Source organism: Equus asinus, chromosome 7, assembly GCF_041296235.1.
Source record: "Equus asinus isolate D_3611 breed Donkey chromosome 7, EquAss-T2T_v2, whole genome shotgun sequence".
Lineage (NCBI taxonomy): Eukaryota > Metazoa > Chordata > Mammalia > Perissodactyla > Equidae > Equus > Equus asinus.
The window spans coordinates 64,143,903-64,164,492 of NC_091796.1; the positions used below are offsets into that span (position 1 = coordinate 64,143,903).

The 20,590-nt window shown below is 34.1% G+C and overlaps 1 protein-coding gene across 1 annotated transcript in view; it reads left to right on the forward strand.

The window, feature by feature from the left end:
* STYX (serine/threonine/tyrosine interacting protein) overlaps window positions 1-19,499 on the forward strand; it is a 33,713-nt gene extending 14,214 nt beyond the window's left edge. Inside the window, exons 4-11 of the mRNA XM_044773598.2 lie at window positions 4,334-4,431; window positions 6,361-6,421; window positions 6,896-6,932; window positions 7,367-7,406; window positions 7,497-7,547; window positions 9,525-9,597; window positions 13,234-13,327; window positions 15,915-19,499. Coding sequence (XP_044629533.1) covers window positions 4,334-4,431; window positions 6,361-6,421; window positions 6,896-6,932; window positions 7,367-7,406; window positions 7,497-7,547; window positions 9,525-9,597; window positions 13,234-13,327; window positions 15,915-15,988 — 528 coding nt within the window. The 3' untranslated portion in view covers window positions 15,989-19,499. The remainder of the gene's footprint in view (window positions 1-4,333; window positions 4,432-6,360; window positions 6,422-6,895; window positions 6,933-7,366; window positions 7,407-7,496; window positions 7,548-9,524; window positions 9,598-13,233; window positions 13,328-15,914) is intronic.
* The last annotated feature ends 1,091 nt before the right edge of the window (window positions 19,500-20,590 follow it).

Sequence of the window (20,590 nt, forward strand, 5' to 3'; positions counted from 1 at the left end):
CTGACATGGATTTCTTCAGTTACACAGTTGAAAGGGTAAATCTCATTTTAATATCTGTAGCAATGTTGCTGCCATTTCTTAGAGGATTCAGCCCTATGAATTAGGACAGTGCTACTAATTCTCTTTGAATTCTAATGTGAAACTTTGTATCACAAATGTTTTCCCCAATACCTGCCTATTTAGAAGTCAATATTGTTGTGTATGATATCTACTTATATTAAGTTTTGTAAAAACTGTAGAATTTTAAACTTTCATCATATAATTTGATATATTTATGAATTTTACGTGATTGGGAGTTTTTCAGAGTAGTTCCTTTTGAAACTGGAAGGCTTTTTGAGGCTTAAGAGTAATCCTAGTCCTTTTCATGGCATTACCGCTAGTTGGAGAGGTGAGGTGTTGGTTTAAAAAAAAAAAAAAAATCCAAGGAAAGGATAGGGTTGATAGCTATACTTAACTATGACTGACTTTGTAAAGATAAACATAAGCAAGTTATTGCCCAAATAATGTAGTCTTTACAAAATACGGGCCTTGAAGATGGTTTTAAATTATTTGTTTTTTGTATTCCCACTGCACTTTATAAATGTTTGTCACATTAAATTATAAGTATTTGTTTACAGATCTGTCTCCTTAAAACCTCTTCCTCCTCAATATCCCCATAGTCTTATTAGACTGAGGAAAAGCTTCTATGGCAAAATTTGATCATTTCCCTCCCTGAGTCACCATAGTACAGCTCATATTTCTTTTTGTACCATCATCCAAAAATATGTATCAACAACAACAAATAATAGTAATGCAGATAAAGAAACTTTGGGGAATAAATTCCTTTTCTAAGACTCATTAAGCCTATCTTTTATTACATTCAAATACAGTTTTAATAAAAGGGACAAATTTAGGCTTTTTATAACTAGTAAACTTTCTTTTTGTAACATTTTTCTATTGTTTGTAGGTATGAGATAAGGTCATAATTTGCTTTATATTGAAAATTAAAAAATATTCTGTTTGTAATTAACATTTGGGTTCTATTTTATTAAGGTTCATTTTTACTTAGTAATAGTCTAATGTGCCTTCAAAGATGATTAAAATAGATTTTTATCCATAATTACTTAAGTCATCTTGTAGTTTCTCACATTAATAAAGTAGATATGAAAACTTCTTTGTATATCATAGATCAAATGTAAACAGAGGATTGAATGTTGAATTCATTTTGGAGGTTTGATAAATGTGAATATGGAACATTGATTAATTATTAATCCTTCCAAATGCTTACCTCCCTTCCCCTAACTCAAGATGTACTCAGGAAATACAAAGATAATTGAACTCTACTCTATGCCAGACATAGGAAAATTTGCTGCAAAAATTAACATTTAAAACTTTGGAAAACCATATTTTTCTTAGATCAGGCTGCTAAAATAAAATACCACAGACTGGATGGCTTCAACAGCAGATATTTATTTCCCACAGTTCTGGAAACAGGGAAGTCTGAGAGCAGGGTGCCAGCGTGGTTAGGTTTCCGTGAGGGCCCTCTTCCTGGCTTGCAGACTGCTGCCTTCTTGCTGTGTCCTCACCTGGTGGAGAGAGGAATGATGTCTCTTCCTCCCTAGTAAGGGCACTACTTCTGTCATGGGGGCTCCACCCTCCTGACCTCATCTAAATCTATCTGATTGCCTCCTGAAGGCCCATCTTCCTGATGCCATCACCTTGGAGGTTAGGGCTTCAACACAGGAATTTGTGGGGGAGAGGGCACAAGCATTCAGTCTATAACGAATATGAATTATTCAATGACTTCTCTCATGAATTATTAGTATTACTATTCTGGACTATTTAATGCATAAAGTGAGAATTAAACATAGGATTATGAGCTGAAAATATCGTAAACTCAAGATTATTAATTCTGCTTCCTCTTGCCACCATGAGTTGTTCATTCATTTATTGAACACCTACAATGCTCCAGACACTGTTACACGTACTTAATATGAATCAGGGAACAAATAAAATCCTTGTTCTCATGGAGTTTACATTCTAACTACTAAAATAACATGTCATCTGTAAATTCACTGAAACCTATAATCACTTGCAAATAAAAATTTGTTTGATAATTTCTAGAGTTGTCATGTTAAATTGCTTTAAATATAGAACCGAAAAGCACCACAGAATATAATAAGATATCATTTGGAGTTGCCAGTTTTTTTGTTTTGTTTTATTCTTCTCGCCAAAGCCCCCCAGTACATAGTTGTATATTCTAGTTGTGGGTCCCTCTGGTGTGGCACGTGGGATGCCGTCTCAGCATGGCCTGATGAGTGGTGCCATGTCCATGCCCAGGATCCAAACCAGCGAAACCGTGGGCCGCCAAAGCGGAGCACATGAATTTAACCACTTGGCCTCTGGGCCGGCCCCTGGAGTTGCCAGTTTTAACTTTAGGGGAATTTCAAACCATGAAAGGATAATTAGATTCTGTGAATTGTGTAAATTAATTCTGGCTTGTAGTAGAAGAAGTGTGCTGGGAGAGGCAGGGAGTAGTTTAGCGACTTGGGTTCTGGTACTGCTGTTAACTAGGTCAGTGATGTTGAACAGTTGTTTATGTCTTAGTAGTCCCATCTAAGGAATAAAGATTGTAGTCAATATATGTAACTACCATTTACTAAACACTTGCCATGTGCCTCAGGCACTATACCAAACACCTTAGATATACAGTAATCCCTCCTTATCCTGAGGGTATAGGTTCCAAGACCCCCCAGTGGATACCTGAAACCATGGGTAGTACCGAACTCTGTATATACTATGTTTTTTCCTATACATACATATGATAAAATTTAATTTATAAATTAGGCACAGTAAAAGAGTAACAATAACTTAATAAAACAGTGATAAGCAGTATACTGTAATAAAAGTTACTGTAGATCTTAGCAACCTCAGCATACAATTTTTTTCTTATTAAGTCAAGAACTTTCACCTTTTCACTTCAAGGAAACTTTGTTTTTTTTTTGAGGAAGATTGACCCTGAGCTAACATCCGTGCCCACCTTCCTCCACTTTATATGTGGGATGCCTGCCACAGCATGGCTTGATAAGGGGTGCGTAGATCTGCGCCCGGGATCCGAACCAGCGAATCCCAGGCCGCTGAAGCAGAGCACATGAACCCAACCACTACGCCACAGGGTCAGCCCCTCAAGGAAACATTTTCCGGCGTCTCTTTGGCATATCTAAATTGCCAGCATCACTGCTCTTGCACTTTGGGGCCATTAACAGGTATACCTCATTTTATTGTGCTTTGTAGATAATGTGTTTTTTACAAGACCCTCCACCAGCAAAAAGATTGCCACTTGTTGAAGGCTCACATAATGGTTAGAATTTTTTAGCAATAAAGTACTTTTTAATTAAAGTGTATATGTTGGTTTTTTAGGCATAATGCTTTTCCACACTTAGTAAGACTACAGTATAGGGTAAACAAATTTATATGCACTGGGAAACCAAAAAACTCATGTGACTCACTATATTGCGATATTCGCTTTATTGGGGGTGATCTGGAACCCAATCCACAGTACTCCGAGGTGTGCCTGTATTAGGTAAAATAAGAGTAATTTGAACACAAGCACTGTGATACCATGACAGTCAATCCAGTAACTCAGATGGCTACTAAGTGACTAACAGGTGGTAGTGTATACAGCTGGAAACGCTAGACTAAGGAATGATTCATGTCCTGGGGAGGATGGAGTAGCGTGGCTTGAGATTTCATCACGCCACTCAGAATGGCATGTGATTTAAAACTTATGAATTGTTTATTTCTGTAATTTTCCATTTAATATTTTGGACCATGGTTGGCTTTGGGTAACTGAAACTCCAGAGAGTGAAACCATGGATAAGTGGGGGCTACTGTATTATTTTATATAATTCTCACAACCACTCAGTAACTAGGTAGTGTTTTCCCCATTTTCACATGAGAAAACTAAACAATAGAGAGAGCTCAGGTCATGAGCAGAGCTGGGATATAGAGCTTGGGCTCTCATGACTCCAAAGCCCATGCCTTTCACCACTATATAATATGTTTGCCAAGTCAATTACCTTATCCCATCAGGCTCTAAAATTACAGATGTAAAATAATGCTTAGTTTTTTGAGGACATGTAATGTATTAATCTTGAATCATTGAAATATCTTGCTGATCACTTCAGGTATATTAATATAAAATTAGCTTTAATTTCCTGTACTTAAGCTTCAGATATGGCTATATTAATTCTAATGTTGAGTCCTGCGTATTTTCAAACATCTGTGTTATGGTAAGGTGATGTTTTATATTTTAAACTATTTCTCTCTCCTCCCTTCCCCCTTTTTTTTATAGCTACCTATACTACAGAAACATGGAATAACCCATATAATATGCATAAGACAAAATATTGAAGCAAACTTCATTAAACCAAACTTTCAACAATTATTTAGGTAAGAATCATTGCTGTGATTTAGGAGAACTAAGAGTAGCAAACGTAATGTAGTTTTTATTTCAAGTTGAATCTTATAGTACATCATTTAAAAGATGAATTTCCTTTAAGACATTTTAAGATTTTATTTTTTTTCCTTTTTCTCCCCAAAGCCCCCCGGTACATAGTTGTGTATTCTTCGTTGTGGGTTCCTCTAGTTGTGGCATGTGGGACGCTGCCTCAGCGTGGTCTGACGAGCAGTGCCATGTCCGCGCCCAGGATTCGAACCGACGAAACACTGGGCCGCCTGCAGCGAAGCGCGCAAACTTAACCACTCGGCCACGGGGCCAGCCCCTCCTTTAAGACATTTTAAATAAGTAATTCACGCACATAATACAGAATGCTAAAGTTTCAAAAGAATGTATACTGAAAAGTCGGTTTCCCTATTCCTGTCTTCTCCCTAGAGGCATCCACTGTTACTTCTTCCAGAATTATATTACGTTGACAAGCATGTTCCTACACATAAACTTTTATTTTGTACACTGGCTTTATATTTTTGGGGAGATTGCTTTATAGCATTACTTAGAATTAGAAAGCTGCATTCTTCTTTTTTTTTTTTTTTTTTTTCTTTTTGAGGACGATTAGCCCTGAGCTAACATCCGCCACCAATCTTCCTCTTTTTGCTGAGGAAGATTGGCCCTGAGCTAACATCTGTGCCCATCCTCTTCTATGTTATATGTGGGATACCTCCACAGCATGGCTTGATAAGCAGTGCCTAAGTCTGCGCCTGTGATCTCGGGCCACCAAAGCGGAGTGCACAAACTTGACCACTGTGCCACTGGGCCATTCCCTGCGTTATTCTTTTTAAGCTGCACAGTAATCCATTGTATGACTATACTAAAATTTAACCCATCTCCTATTTTTGGACATTTAGATTGTTTCCAGATTTTTGCTAACATAGCAAGTATCCATGTTAATTCATATGTGAATACATCAATAGGATAAATTTGTAGAAGTAGAATTGCTGGATCAAAGAATGTGAGTATTGAAAATTTTAATAGTTGTTGCAAATTGCCCTCCAGTGTGTTGTATCAGTTTACATTCCACTTTAGGGTGCAGTTGTTGTCAGAATCCTTACAGTTTTTACGTTGGTTATCCTTGGATCCTGAGCTTCAACTTCTTTGTGATAAGCCCTGAATTTATTGAAGTTGTTACCACCTAAATAATCATTAAAGTACTGTAATTCTTAAAGCAATCTTGACTTTAAAAATTAATTTTATAACTTTTTCATAACTTTACCTATAGTTGTGTTAGTAGACAGGTAGTCTTGGATAGGTTGGAAATAGAAGTTTTTCACCAGATTAAATAAGCCTAGCATATTAATAAGGCCTTATTTTAAATGTTTTCCAAAGTGTAAAATTCCAGGACAGGTGGTCTCTTGGCTCTTTTTTTTACTCCTGAAGGTTAGTTCAGACAATGAATGTTTGACTTATGGCTTTTATTTTGGTTAGCTTGTTCTCTCTCAGACTTGGGGCTTCCTCTGAATTTTCCTCTGTAGGGTTGTGAGGAGGGGGTCACAAGACCACTCGGAGAGGAATCTTCTGGTTCTAGGGAAGTTGGGAGAAATAGAAGAATAACAATAAGGAATACAGGCACTGTCTTTATTTTCTAGGTCCATTCTGATCTAGAGGAAAATTTCTTCCTGCTTGTGGTTGTTCTATTTTAACCAGATAGTTTTTTTATATTAAAATATCAGAGAAGTGTTAACATGTTATTTAAGGCTTTAAATGCCTTGCCTTCAAACAATGTAAAATCTATGACCGCGTTCTTGGGAATATGGTACTTTGAAAGTTGTTTTGCATTCTTTTCGTGGTTGCCAAGAAATTTTCAAGTTTCTTATACATAGAGTTTTACCTGAAAGTGTACTTATCACAGAATGTTCTATTTTCAGATATTTAGTGTTGGATATTGCAGATAATCCAGTTGAAAATATAATACGTTTTTTCCCCATGGTAAGTATCAATATTTAATATCATTCAAAATTTATTTATGATTTGACCTCTTAATTGTGGTTCTGAAAGTTTATGATAACAAAACATAATTCCCTCCTATAGTACTTTTACTTTGTTATGACTGAAAATTGTGGGATTATATTTTAAAGAAAATTTATTATTTTTAAAACCTTTTTATGATCTCCAAATGTTTGAGAAATCATACTTTGAATTTATTAAATTCAAATTAAATTTTAGTTCCTGTTTAATTTTTTTAACTTATTAACTATAGTTGCATTTGTGGCATTTTGGAAATTCTTTAATTAAGGTAATTTTTATTCTTTTTGATTTTAATAAATTTTTAATAATTTTAAATTAATTTTAAATTTATAATTAGCAGATTATTTTCAGTATATTTTATTTCACTGTATATATATTTTTATGCTTGTGTTAATCTACATGTTTTATTATAACACATTGTCTTTTTGCCTTCAGACTAAAGAATTTATTGATGGGAGCTTACAAACTGGAGGTAAATAATACTTCCTTTACTTAGCTAATATTTATTTTTAGGAGATTATTTGTTATAGTTAATTTTTTTACTTAACATTTATCTTAAATGCAGGATATGCAAGTTGTGATTATATATAATAGGGTATTCTCAAATTTGCATTTTCCTGACTTCTTGTTTCACTTGGATAGACTTTCTTAAATACCCCTATAGAACTATTTTCAAATTCTGGGTCAGTTTTAAATCTCTTTAACCTAAAAGTCTGCTGTACTTTCTACAGTTAGTATAAATAAATTGTAAAGATTTGGAAATTAATAAATATGCAAGTGGTATGTGTAAAATATAAAATGTTTAAGAAAAGATTTATTTTACTATGGTATGATACATAGTTTCCATATCTTTTAGCTGCTGAATCAGATATTTTTCTATCAGAATAACTATTTCTTGTTTTTCAGGAAAGGTTCTTGTCCATGGAAATGCAGGGATCTCCAGGAGGTATGAATTAAGAGATAATCTTTCTTTCTCTAGCATTTAATTAATGAGTTGTATTTTCTGTTTTTTTCTAAAATTTTTTCCCCTCTTCAGTGCTGCCTTTGTTATTGCATACATTATGGAAACATTTGGAATGAAGTACAGGTAAGAAAGTACTCTGAAACCTAGCGACAGTTTAAATTCTCATTAAAATAAGTTAATGGAGACAGTTTGGGAGTTTGAAGTTAATATTCTCCTGATTTTGCCATCTAATCATGGTTGATTAACCAGACCCTTACCTCCCATGATTAGTCTCTTAACTTTTGCAGCTTGTCTACCTTGTATACATCTGCTTAGGCTAATATTTTGTGGTTTTATGGAGCTACTCTTGTTTTTTTAAGAAGCCAAGGTAGTTATAGTTGGAATAAGCCATGGAAAACTACATACTTACTACTAGGAAATTGATTAATGTAAGTTTAAAACTCTTAGACACAGATGTTATGGCTTGCCTTGTTTAAAAGGCTAATTTATTGTTTTCCTTTCATTGTAGTTGAATGAAAAATTACCTAGAAATTGTTTTGCTTCTATTCACAATTCAGTGATTATCCAGAATCACCTTTCCCAAGCATACTGCACAGATAAAAGAGAGAAAGGGGGCTCATGAGCTTCTCACCTCGAAACAAAACAGAAACCTACCCAGTATAGTGTTTCCTTTCTTAGTGTGTCTCATTGTCCAAGTTAGAAATCTTGTTGTAATCATTGACACCTCCTTCTCTTTTACTCCCCATATCTCCCAAACTGATCCATTACCAAATCCTATCTGGTTTATGTTGTAAAATATACCTTGAGTCTGTCTCTTTTATTTTTCTCTTCATCATCATTTAATCCCCGTTATCCAAGCTCCAATCATGTCTCCCTTGAACTCTTCCAGTAGTAACCTTCTTAGGAGGTCTCATGCATTTTTTCCTTCTCCAGTTTGTTCTGTTCTCCATACTACAGTTGGAGTGATCTCTTTTTCAAAAGATAAATGCAATCAGATGTCACCCTACCCTAAAAAGATCTTAAAGGTTTCTGATCCTTAATAGCTCTTAACATGACCAATAAAACTTTGCATGGCATACCCCCATCAACCTTTCCATTCTTATACCATGTTCCTCATTGCTCTCTCCATTTGAGCTATGTTTGGCATTAGATCCACATGCCTGACACATAGTAGACATTGAAATTTTTGTTTAGTTTTTTTGGTATCCTTTATGTTTAAATTATAATGGAAAACTTTGCTTAAAAGTATCAATTCTTAAAGGAATATTATTTGAATACAAATGCTTTGTTTATTTAATTGAAAAAGATTAATGCTGGGTAGACTTTATGTTTTATATATTCTCTTTATTATTTCGTGTCTTGGCAGTAATAATATTGGGGGCTGCCCTGTGGCCGAGTGGTTAAGTTCACACACTCCGCTTCAGCTGCCTAGGGTCTCACTGTTTCGGATTCTGGGTATGGACGTGGCACCGCTCATCAGGCCATGCTGAGGCGGCATCCTACATAGCACAACCAGAGGCACTCACAACTAGAGTATACAACTATGTACTGGGGGCTTTGGGGAGAAAAGAAGAAAAAAAAAGAAGATTGGCAACAGATGTTAGCTCAGGTGCCAATCTTCAAAAAAAAAAATTAATAGTGAAAATACTTCCATTTATTGGGTACTATTCTAGGCACTTTTATCTCATTTAAGCCTCATAACAGCACAAAGAAGGAGATATACTTCCCCTTGTTTAACCAGTGCTAGTATTTTGAGCATGTACTGTGTTACAGATGCCGTACAAGGTGCTTTACACTTACTTTCCCCCATCTTCACAATAGCCCTCCAAGGTAGGAATTATTAATAATTCCCAATTTTCAGATGATAAAAGGCTTAGAAAAGTTGAGAGCTGGTAAGCAGAGGGATTGTGATATTTAGTCTCATCATGCTGTCGATTTTTCCACTATAGCTTATTACCCCTCTGTCATATAAGCTGTATGATTGTGATTTCCTATTTTAGGTAAATTTTTAGATAAGTTCCTATTTTAGGTAAATTCTGAAAAAATTGAGATTAGCTCATGAGATAATACCATTGCTTTGGGTTTTTTTTCTGTTTTCAGAGATGCATTTGCTTATGTTCAAGAAAGAAGATTTTGTATTAATCCTAATGCTGGATTTGTCCATCAACTTCAGGTAACTTTTCTCTTTTTCCTCTTTATGGCAGTCAGAAAATAGGATAGTTAAAATCTTATGTCTGTGTAATTTGTGTTTTTACTTTGTAAATACTTAAAAAATTGCCATAATCCAATTTGACTTTTTATTCAAATTTATATCTCTATTTCAATGTATTTTCTTAAAAGCTGCCATTACCAAGAAAAAAAAGAATAAAGGCACATTGTTTAAATCTAAGGTAAAAGAATTGATGTTAGAAATTTCTTCAGTTTTTTCTCTATTTTGATCATACACCCAAAGCATAAGAGAGTTTTGATTCTGAATATACTACATATCCCAGCTTTTTCTATTTTACATGCTTTATCTTTTCCATGTTGTTTCAAGTTTTGTTGGTACCTGGAAGATACACTAAAAAAGAGAGTAAGATAAACTTGTTAATTATGTGATCAGACTAGTTTATTTAATATTCTCCAAGACGGAAAACCATAGGTTGTAGAATGTGTTCTGGGTAACTGTCCAGTTATGCAGGAGCAAGTCTCATGTTGACACATCAAGAGCATCACAAAATGGGTTGCCTCAGTTGCTAAACTTTCAATTGTACTTCATTGTTATTTTTAATTTACTTTTAGTTTTTACTTCATTCATTTAAAAGAGAAATGGTGGTAGCTCTGACTAAAGCTTGTTTATGTAAAATGTTTTCTTTTTCTCCTTTATAATTATATTACAGAACACAAAACTGCTATAATTTATAAGTTTCTTTGCCTTTTAACCCTGTTGTGTAAAAACATTCTCTTTTTAAACTGATTTTTGTATTTGAAAAAGTAGTATATACCCATGGTTAAAATAATTAAAATTCAACGATGCCTAAGGAGAATACAATAAAAAGTCTCCTTAATAGTATATCTTGAAGATCATTCTAAAACAGCATATATAGTTGTACCTGCATAGTATTTATATATATATGTATGTACATATGTGTATCACAATTTTATATGACCAGTTTCTTATACATGGACCTTTAGATTGTTTCTAGCCTTTCATGATTATAAACAGTATTGGAAAGAATATTTTGGTAGGTACATCTTTTTTTAACATATGTGACTATACTTATAAGATAATTGATCAAATTGGAATTGCTGGATCAGAAGGCATTTGAAATTTGATGCTGCCAAATTGCGTCTAAAAGGGCTGAAATAACGTAAATTTATACCGCCAAGAAACAAGGAATACCTGTTTCCCCACACCCTAATACAATACCAGTAGCCAAACTCATGGTAGTAAAAGTGGCAGCTCCTTATGGGTTTGCCCATTTTTAATTAGATTACTGTTTTTTTTCTCATTGGTTTGTAAGAACACTTTCTATGTTAAGGAAATTTATCTTTAGCCAACTGATTTGAAATGCAATTTTTATTAAATATACAAAATTCTGATCTGTAGTTGGGTCTATTTCTGGACTTTGTATTCTGTTCCATTGATCTCTTTTATTGTTCCACCTGTATCAAACAATTTTAAATACTATAATATTGTATAATTTATGGTATGGTTCAAGTTCCCCTCATTGATGTTCTTTCTAGAATTCTTCTGGCAAGTTCTTACATTTGTTTTTTGTTGTTAACTTTACTGGAAGGAGTCCTGTAGTCATTTTTAGTAATAATATCTCTACATTCACAGTTCAGAAAGAACTGACACCTTTAAACTTTTAGTCATCTTCTCTAAGAGTACATTCTATTTATTCAACTTCTATGTCCTTTAGTGTTTTAGTTTTCTTTGTAAAGAATATATAAATTTCTTATGAAATTTATTCTTAGGTATTTTGTTCCCATTGTGAATGAAATTGTTTTCTAATTAATTATTTCTGCGTAGGAAAGCTACTGATTTTTATTAGTGTTTCAGTTTGCAACCTTTTTAAACTCTTCTTGATTCTAAAAAAATTTCCAGTTGATTTTCTTAGCCGTTCATCTCATCTTGAAATCATTATAATTTTGCCACTGTCCTTATTTTTTTTACTTCTTTCTCATTAGATGTTCATTGTATCAGAAGAATGACTTACCTTCCTCTTTTTTCTTTTAAGTTATTTTATTGAGGTCATAATGGTTTATAACACTGTGTAATTTCAAGTGTACGTTATTATTTATAAGTTTCTGTATAGACTGTAACATGCTCACCACCAGTAATCTAATTTTTATCATCAGCATAATGGTCCCCTTTCCCCTTTTCACCTCTGGTAACCACTAATTTCTTCTCTTTATCCATGTGTGAAATCATGCAGTATTTGTCTTTCTCTGTCTAGGTTATTTCACTTAATATGATACCCTCAAGATCCATCCATGTTGTTGCAAATGGGATGATTTTGTCCATTTTTATGGCTGAGTAGTATTCCATTGTATATACATACCACATCTTCTTTATCCATTTATCTGTAGGAGGACGTTTGGGTTGCTTCCACATCTTGGCTATTGTGAATAATGCTGCAGTGAACATAGGGGGTGCATAAATCTGTTTGAATTGTTGATTTCAGGTTCTTTGGATAAATACCCAGTAGTGGGATGGCTGGATCATAGGGTATTTCTGTTTTTAATTTTTGAGAAATCTCCATATTGTCTTGTGTAGTGGCTGCACCAGTTTTCATTCTCATCAGCAGTGTATGAGGGTTCCCTTTTCTCCATATCCTCTCCAACATTTGTTATTTTTTGTCTTGGTGATTAGAGCTATTCTGATAGATGTAAGGTGATATCTCATTGTGGTTTTGATTTGCATTTAGTGATGTTGAACATCTTTTCATGTGCCTGTTGACCATCCGTATATCTTCTTTGGAAAAATATCTGTTCCTATCCTCTGCCCATTTTTAGTCTGATGTAGTTCCATTTGTTAATTTTTTCTTTTGTTTCACTTGCCTGAGTAGAAAGATTTGCCCTGAGCTAAAGTCTGTTGCCAATCTTCCTCTCCCCCCCACCCCAGAACACAGTTGTATATTCTAGTTTAAAGTCCTTCTAGTTCTTCTGTGTGAGCCACCACCACAGCATGGCTCCTGACAGACAAGTGGTCTGGTTCCGTGACTGGAAACCGGACCCGAGCCGCCAGAGCAGAGCGCGTGGAACTTTAACTACTCAGCAGGGCTGGCTTCCTATTTCTTCATTTTTGACTAGAAGTAAAGAACTATCATTTTAAGGAATTAAAAAAACAAATATATACTTGAATCCATTAAATGCCTTATAGTAATCTGAAGTTTAAAATACTTTACAACTATGTAGCATTTTATTGTTACTGAACTTTATTTCATTTTATTTTTACAATCATTTTATGAGATTGCCAGTTTGGGTTTATTGAGGTGTGCGTGTGTATGTGTGTGTTTGTGTGTGTGTGTTTGAAGAGATGAAGTCAGAGATCATACAGCTAATGGCCCAGTAGCAGAGAACACATACTGACTGGCTGTTCAGTGTGTGATGCCCTAATGCAGGCTATTAGCCTTACTTGATTTACGTCTCATCAGTAAATGTGAAATTATGAGATAGGCATATTACGCCTGCATTTCTCTTACAACAATATGGCACCAGATTTTTCAGTATAAACAAAGAAAACCAATAATGTACACATTAATCACTGTTTGGGTATCCAAGAATTTAAATGTATATTCAAGTTAAATAAAATCTTTTTTAGGAATATGAAGCCATCTACCTAGCAAAATTAACAATACAGATGATGTCACCACTCCAGATAGAAAGGTCATTATCTGTTAATTCTGGTACCACAGGTAAGGACTTTTTCATCTTGGAGAAAGTTGGGGAGAAAGATGATGGTATGTAAGATAGAAAAGATGAAGCATCTTTTGCTCATTACAAGTTACATTGAACAATTTAAATTGTTTAGAAAACTTTGGGTAGACTGTGAATTAAAAAAAGATCATTTCAGAATTTCATTTTATAATGAATAAATGTGTATTATATTGAGCTTGTGTGTACACTACTGTACTTAGTTAATTAGAATATGCTGGTTGGAAGATCACATCTCTGCTTGGTTTAGTTTGAAGTCTTCAGGTGTTACAAAGATTAAACTAATGAGAGGGGTCTGGAGAAGTGGCCCTAAATACACTTAAAGTGATCTTATTAAAAACAAAAGGTGGTTGATAGATGAAAGAAAGCATGTTTCCAATTAAGGTGACTAATGTGAGCTACTTCAGTTTTTCTCTTGCCATCAATATTTCAATCCTTTCTCCCTCCCTCCCTTCCCTATTTCAGAGTGCCCCTCCCCCATTTTCAAAGTAATGATCCAAGAATGCTCTCAAATCTTTTAACTTTTACCTTCCTTCTCCAAGACCTTGCTACCCTTGTTTGTTTCCTTTTTTTTTTTTTTTAACTTTATGAGACCACTCATAGAATTTTTACTTTCTGATTTTTCTCTCCCCTGGTTCATTTCAGTCTTATTTGAACTAACAGCCTTATAAGATAGAAGAACAGGTTATATACCTAGTTAGTGATGGACCTGGAAATCGAGCACAGGTGCACTGCTCAACAAGTCCAGCACTCTTCACTATATTGTACTGCCTGTAGTAATAAGGCTGGATGTATCTATCCCTCAGGCTCAACCTCCTACTTGTCATTGACTCTTTTCTTTCCTTTGCCACCTCTATCTAATCAGTTTCCAAATCAAGTACAGTCTGTTTCCTCAGTGCTTTTAAAATTCCCTCCCTTTTTATAGCACCTGAATCTCAGTCTAGTTCAGGTCCACATTGGCCTCCTGTCCAAACTTTTGTTATTTGATCTTTTCTGTACATTGTGGTTAGACTTATTTTCATGAAAGATAGTTCTAATAATGATATTTTTCCTATACAAAAGCATTCACAGGCTTAATTCCTACAGAAGAAAACACATAGAGTGTCATAGGTAGTAATGAAAGGCCCTTCTGATCTTTACTTTTATCTTACTATTCCTCTTTATATATGTACTCCAGAAAACTGAACTACTGACATTTCCTGTGTGTGTCTTCTTTTCTCCACCTAGAATGCATCAGTGATGGTCAGTTTATTCTTTTTTTTCATTAAAGATTTTATTTTTAAAACTTTTTCCTTCTTCTCCCCAAAGCCCCCTAGTATATAGTTGTGTATTTTAGTTGTGGATCCTTCTAGTTGTGGCATGTGGGACGCTGCCTCAGCATGGCTTGATGACCTGTGCCATGTCCGCGCCCAGGATCCGAACCAGCGAAACTCTGGGCCGCCAAAGCAGAGCGCATGAACTTAACCACTCGGCCACGGAGCGGGCCACAGTCTCTCTGTTCTTAAAAACTTAGTTCAATTGTCATCTCCTCAAGAAAACATGATGATAAACTCACTTTTCCTCCAATCCCTAGTCATGTGGCACTCCCATAGAGCTTTGTCTACACTTCCTCACTTTCTGACTTGTATTAGTGATTTATGTGTCTTACCTCCCTTAGTAGAATGCAAGTGCAGCACTTCTTCTGAAACTCAGTTACAGCAGCTGGATTTAGCCTCTTGGCTAGCATGTTTTCTTCTTTATTCCATTGCCTTGATATACTCCTGTCCTTATTTTATTAATCTTATAGTGAAATGTTAGTTTCATGTTGGAATCCACCCTCTGAATTAACATTATTAGTCAGATTTAGCACAACATAAGTTTAAGGCCATGCCATTGTTAGGCAGATCACAGGCAGACCCTTTACCAGTTTAATTGTTCCCTAAAGTTTTCCTCCGTTGAGACTCAAATTTCTTGATTATAACTATTAGGCATATAGGGATAGCTTTGATTCTATATGGGAAATTTCTGTACTAGCAGACTCTGATGTGAAGAGTAAAGAAAATCTCTTCTTTATCTGCTGCAGCTTTCTCCCAACTCTAGACTTGTTGTAATAAAACTACTGCTTCAGTGGAAAAATATGTTCGGCAGCATCTGTGAAAGCAAAAAGATAATTATATCTACAAAATAAAATCGTACAAATATAAAATTAACTTGTTAAATTTTATGTTCTAAGTCACGTTTATGGTGCCTAAAAAACATAAACTTGGTAACCAAACATTTATGTACCATTATATCTTTAGAAATTCTACTTTCAAACTATTTAAAAATCAATATTTATTACGTGCAATACCTAAGAAATACTTAATTCTCACAAGGGAAAGTGTATCCTGTCATGAAGACAAAAAGTTATTTGGGTAATTTATAAGAAAAGAGTTTACTAAAGTTTGCTAAAAATTCAGTCATGGAATTTTCAAGTGCATATACACAGTAACACTTCATGAAAAATGAAACTTGTACTATCTGTAACACTATAGCAAATGAATTTATTTAAATTCCTATTATATGTTATGTTCATGCAATAACTTTTAGGCAGTTTGAAGAGAACACATGAAGAAGAAGAAGATTTTGGAAACATGCAAGCAGCGACTGCACAGAATGGCTGACTCAAGACCAACATTATAGAGGATGTGAATTTCTATTTGGGAAGGAGAAAATACTAGAGACGATGATGATGTAAAAACGGTAAAAACACAAGTAGCTTCTTTTCAATTATATGTTGCTTCCAGACATGTTTCTCTGAAACTTGTGGAGCAACATTTTAAGATGTTGGATTTCTGCAATAGATGGCAAATGATGGTTTTACCCTTTTTTCCTTTTCCTTTTTGTTTTTACATCTTACATTTTTATTATAAACCAAGAATTTCGGACTTGCAAAGAGGTATTATTGCAATAATGCACTTTTCATACTTGAAATTTATTTGTATGATATAAAGTTATTACTTTAAGCAAAATGCAAGTTAGGGGGGATTTGTTTATAAAATCTGGGTAATTTATAACAAGAATTTCCTAAAGTTTGCTAAAAATTAATTGTTCTAATATATATTACATTTTAAAAATAATTTTACAGTTCAGTTTTATGATGGAGCCTCTTACAGAAACATTAACAAATGCAGGAATCTACCACATTTCTTTTGTAATATAATTCAATAGCATAATTACCTTTTTCTTAAACTTGTTGATCCCTTATTAATAATCTTTAAATCACATTAGCCAACTATCCTTACTTTAACATGATCCAAGTATTGCTTCCTTTCTTGTTACCTTCCTAATTTATTCTATCGAGAAAAAAATGTTTAATGAACAACAGAAGATGTTTCGTTTTGTCACAGCAGATGTTCAAAAACAAGGAGTTTTAGATTTTCATGTGACTTTCTTTTGCATTTCTTAAAAGCCAAATGTTGTTTGTTCTTTTTAGAGTTGCTTAGCCCATATTTTTCTTTGTCCAAAATGGTTCTAAATAGAATATAATAAACCAATGTAGCACTATTTTTTTTCCTAAATGAAGCCCAGATAAGAAAGTGCCTTGCATCATTAAAAAAAAATAAAATAAAAAATAAATTCTCATACTAAATTAATATGTAGACCAGTGAAAAGTTAACATTTTTCTGTGATTTCTTTTTTTTTAAGTCATAAATTAGTTTAAACTGAAAGTCTGAGGCTTGAAGAAACCTCGGTAAATTATTTGGAATATGGAACATTTATTCCTTCATTTTATGTTGTCTTAATGATTCTGTGAGATTGTTCTGGCTCAGAAGCTTTTCTTTGAAGATGCATTTATTGGGGAATGTGATTTGTGGGAGACATTAGTGTACTTTAAATTAGTGCTTTAATCAGTTCTTTACATTGAGTTAATCCAAATTTCCCCCATAATTTGCATTAGCGGAGTCACTTTATGGATCCTTAGTTCTCCATAATTTTTATTTACACATATAACAATTGTTTTAAGAAAAAGTTTTGCTGTTTTAAGTAAGTATGATGTGAAGGAGGAGGAGTGTTTTTAACTTTTTATAGTTGATTTAGGTTAGCACAAACAAAACTCCTTTGTATCTCACTTTTCTCAGTCCTCTCTTGAGGTGCTTTACTGATGGGAATGATTTCCATACGTTCCCTTGGTACCAAGAGGTACTATGCAAGGTAACCTATTACACCAAGTTACTTGCTTTGTTTTCCTCCCTAAAATGTAATAATACAGTAGAAGCGTTTTTATCCAGCATAGTGGTTGAGTGGAGATGAGTTAAAATTGCTTTAATTGAGCTAATTCCTGTTGATCTAGGTGGTATTCCTCTTCTGATTTCCCTTCTCTTCCCGTTTTACCGCCCTGAAAACAGCATATTGTTAATCCCATTGTGGTCTCGTATTCTGTTGTCTTATTAGGTCATTTGGTGTGGTGGTCTAGTAGAGTCAAGATTTGCATTGAGTGTTCAGAAATTCCAGTTGGTAAAGTGCCAGATAACACAGCTTTCCTGTATATAAGTCACTATTGGATAGGTCAGCAAGGATCTCTTGCAATCTGATAATCTAAATCTATGATCCTTCATTCAGCTGAAACTCTTGCTTAAAAGCATCTTCGTCGTAGTACATTTAGGTTTTAAAAATGAGGGTAAGATTTTTTAAATTAGTTTCTTAAATACATATATCCTCTCTAGTAGTCTGGCCAAAAATACAGATTTGGTTATTAATTAATTTATAGCTGGTAATTTTCCACTTTTTCTAACCACTGTAACTTTTATGTTGTCACTAAAGTGCCTGCCCAGCACTGTATAATACTCTCACAAACACTAGAAAGAGGGACTGTCATCTTGGTACAATGTTAATGTAGGCAAAACATGAGGTTTATTCTTTCTTTCAAATAAGAACATTGCAAGTTTGCTTTATCTTGGATCCATTCTACCTAATGTTCAACTGGTTCTTCTGGTAGCTCTTCCTATTCTTTCTTCCATTTGGTTCCATTTCTGTTATTTCTGCTGATGTTTTGATAACTACAATACATTTAACCAATCATGACTTATTTTCTAGAATATTTGAATAATGTATGAGTGACATAGCACTCATTAAATACGCAACCTGGGCACAGAATTTAAAGTGAAATGGCATCAAAACAGGAAAACTGCTTTACTGTCCACTTTGAAAGAAACTTAAATACTGAAAATACTCAGACTGGAATGGCAGTATTCTTACTTTCTCATTTCATTTACTTGGTTCATGTTAATTTCTTCTCTCATATTTAGATAGCAGTTTATTTATCTCTCAAGGTGGAAATGTTAAACCATGGCAGCTTTTGCCACCAGCTCTCAACCACTTAACTTTTAGAGCAGAATATTTGTTTAGGGGGGATTTTGTGCTTTAATCTGAGTTTAGAAGTAATGTCAGAAAATGTTAAGCATGTCCTTTTTAAGAAAATATAAGGTTTCTAATTGTCTTCTTATTATGGTAATTCAAGTGAATTAGAAGTATTTAACTGCAATCTTGAATTATAAAGTTGGGATATATATATATATTAGGATCTCAACTTGATGTAAAGTAAATGAGCAGTTACCTGGCGGGTTTTTTTCTTTTTTAAATAACTGGTTTAATCCATAATTCCATAACAAACTTGGCTTCACTTCACTACTTACTTTACGTTTGTCCATTCAACAATGCTCCGATAAGGAAATGAGAAGGAAATAGCTGAGAATTGCTAAAAGATTTTATTTTTTTAATTGATTAGAAAAATAAGTTTCTAGGGTTTCTGAATGCTGGATTTTTTTGTCTTACCCATCCATGGCAGCTAAAAAAAAATATCACTCAAAATATTCAGGTTTACATGTTACTCTCTCATAGGGAGTTGCCATACCTCACAGTTAAAAGTGTATTTTATAGATCAGTAACATTATACTGACATGTAATTGCAGTTTACTATGCAGCAAAAATGATTCAAGAAGAAAAATAACCTACAGTGTCTACTTACCTTTGTATAGGCAGTTGCTTTAGTTACTCTGCTGTTAACATTTGTACTTGGATAAAATGCTTATGTATGTATAGCAATGTCACAGAGCAAATGCTGCTAGCCCAGGCACAAAGTATTAAAATTATTTTGTGAAGATTGGTGGTTGTATTAAAACTGTTGTGCCATTATACCTCGAAAAGATTGAAGAGTTCATTTATATTGCTTATGCCTCAGGACTTCTTTACTTAGATTGTTGTCTTCTAGGTAAAAGTAACTCAGTTTTTACTCCCACAGATTAAGAAGGATGAATGAACATTGGATATTGAGAAGCACTTAAGAATATCTTCCCAAAGATTGTAGTCATACACAAAAATTATGGTCAGTGGTCCATACAAGGCCCAAGTTTCAGCTCAAGTATATCTTTAAGGATTAGTTGAGTGAGTTTGGAGTTGGAAGTGAGGGAATTCATGTCTGAAGGAAAGGTAGGTCATCCATGGAACAGCTTGCAGCCCATTAAGAAAAACACTTCATGCTTTTACAGTACCCTCTTGCCCGTTAGCCTGTCTACATACTATTCTTCATCAAAGCTAAGATGCCATCACTACATCATTCTTTTAGATACCACTAAAAGGCAAAATATTGCTGAACGAATTCTGACAAGTCATTGATCATAAATGCATGCAGATTTAAAAAATGTTAGTGTAAAAAAATGCATCTTAGAGTCAATGAAATACAAATATACAAAATATATGAGCAAAATAAAAGTCACAACTGCCACTTCATTGTACCTTTCAAAAGCAAACAATGCTCAAAAATGTGAATATAGGTCATATATTATGAAATGTCTTATGCACCTTTTTTTCGTACTCAAGTTTACTCAGAATACATGGTGTTGAAAATCATAAACATATCCATTTTCCTGGATGACCCAATTTTTACATATTATACCTTACCTATTACTGTATTTCCTATAGGAGGGGTTTAAGATAAGACTTTAAGAACACTATTTAAAGAGATTTATTGCAATACCAATCTTGTAGATAGTTTTACTTTAAGTTGTTCAGTGGTAAGAGATGTAATAAAGCATTTATTTATTTTGCCTTTTATTAGGCTTATTTTTTAACATGGGTTTTTAATTACCAGAATGTACCTAAATAAAGCTGCTGTTGTGTCAAGGTTGTAGGACTCCTGAAAAGGCAAAACTAGCTAGCTCCATTGCTTTCACTAGAGACAGCTCAGTTCATCTGCATGGATCATCAGCAGATAAGTAGTGCACCCT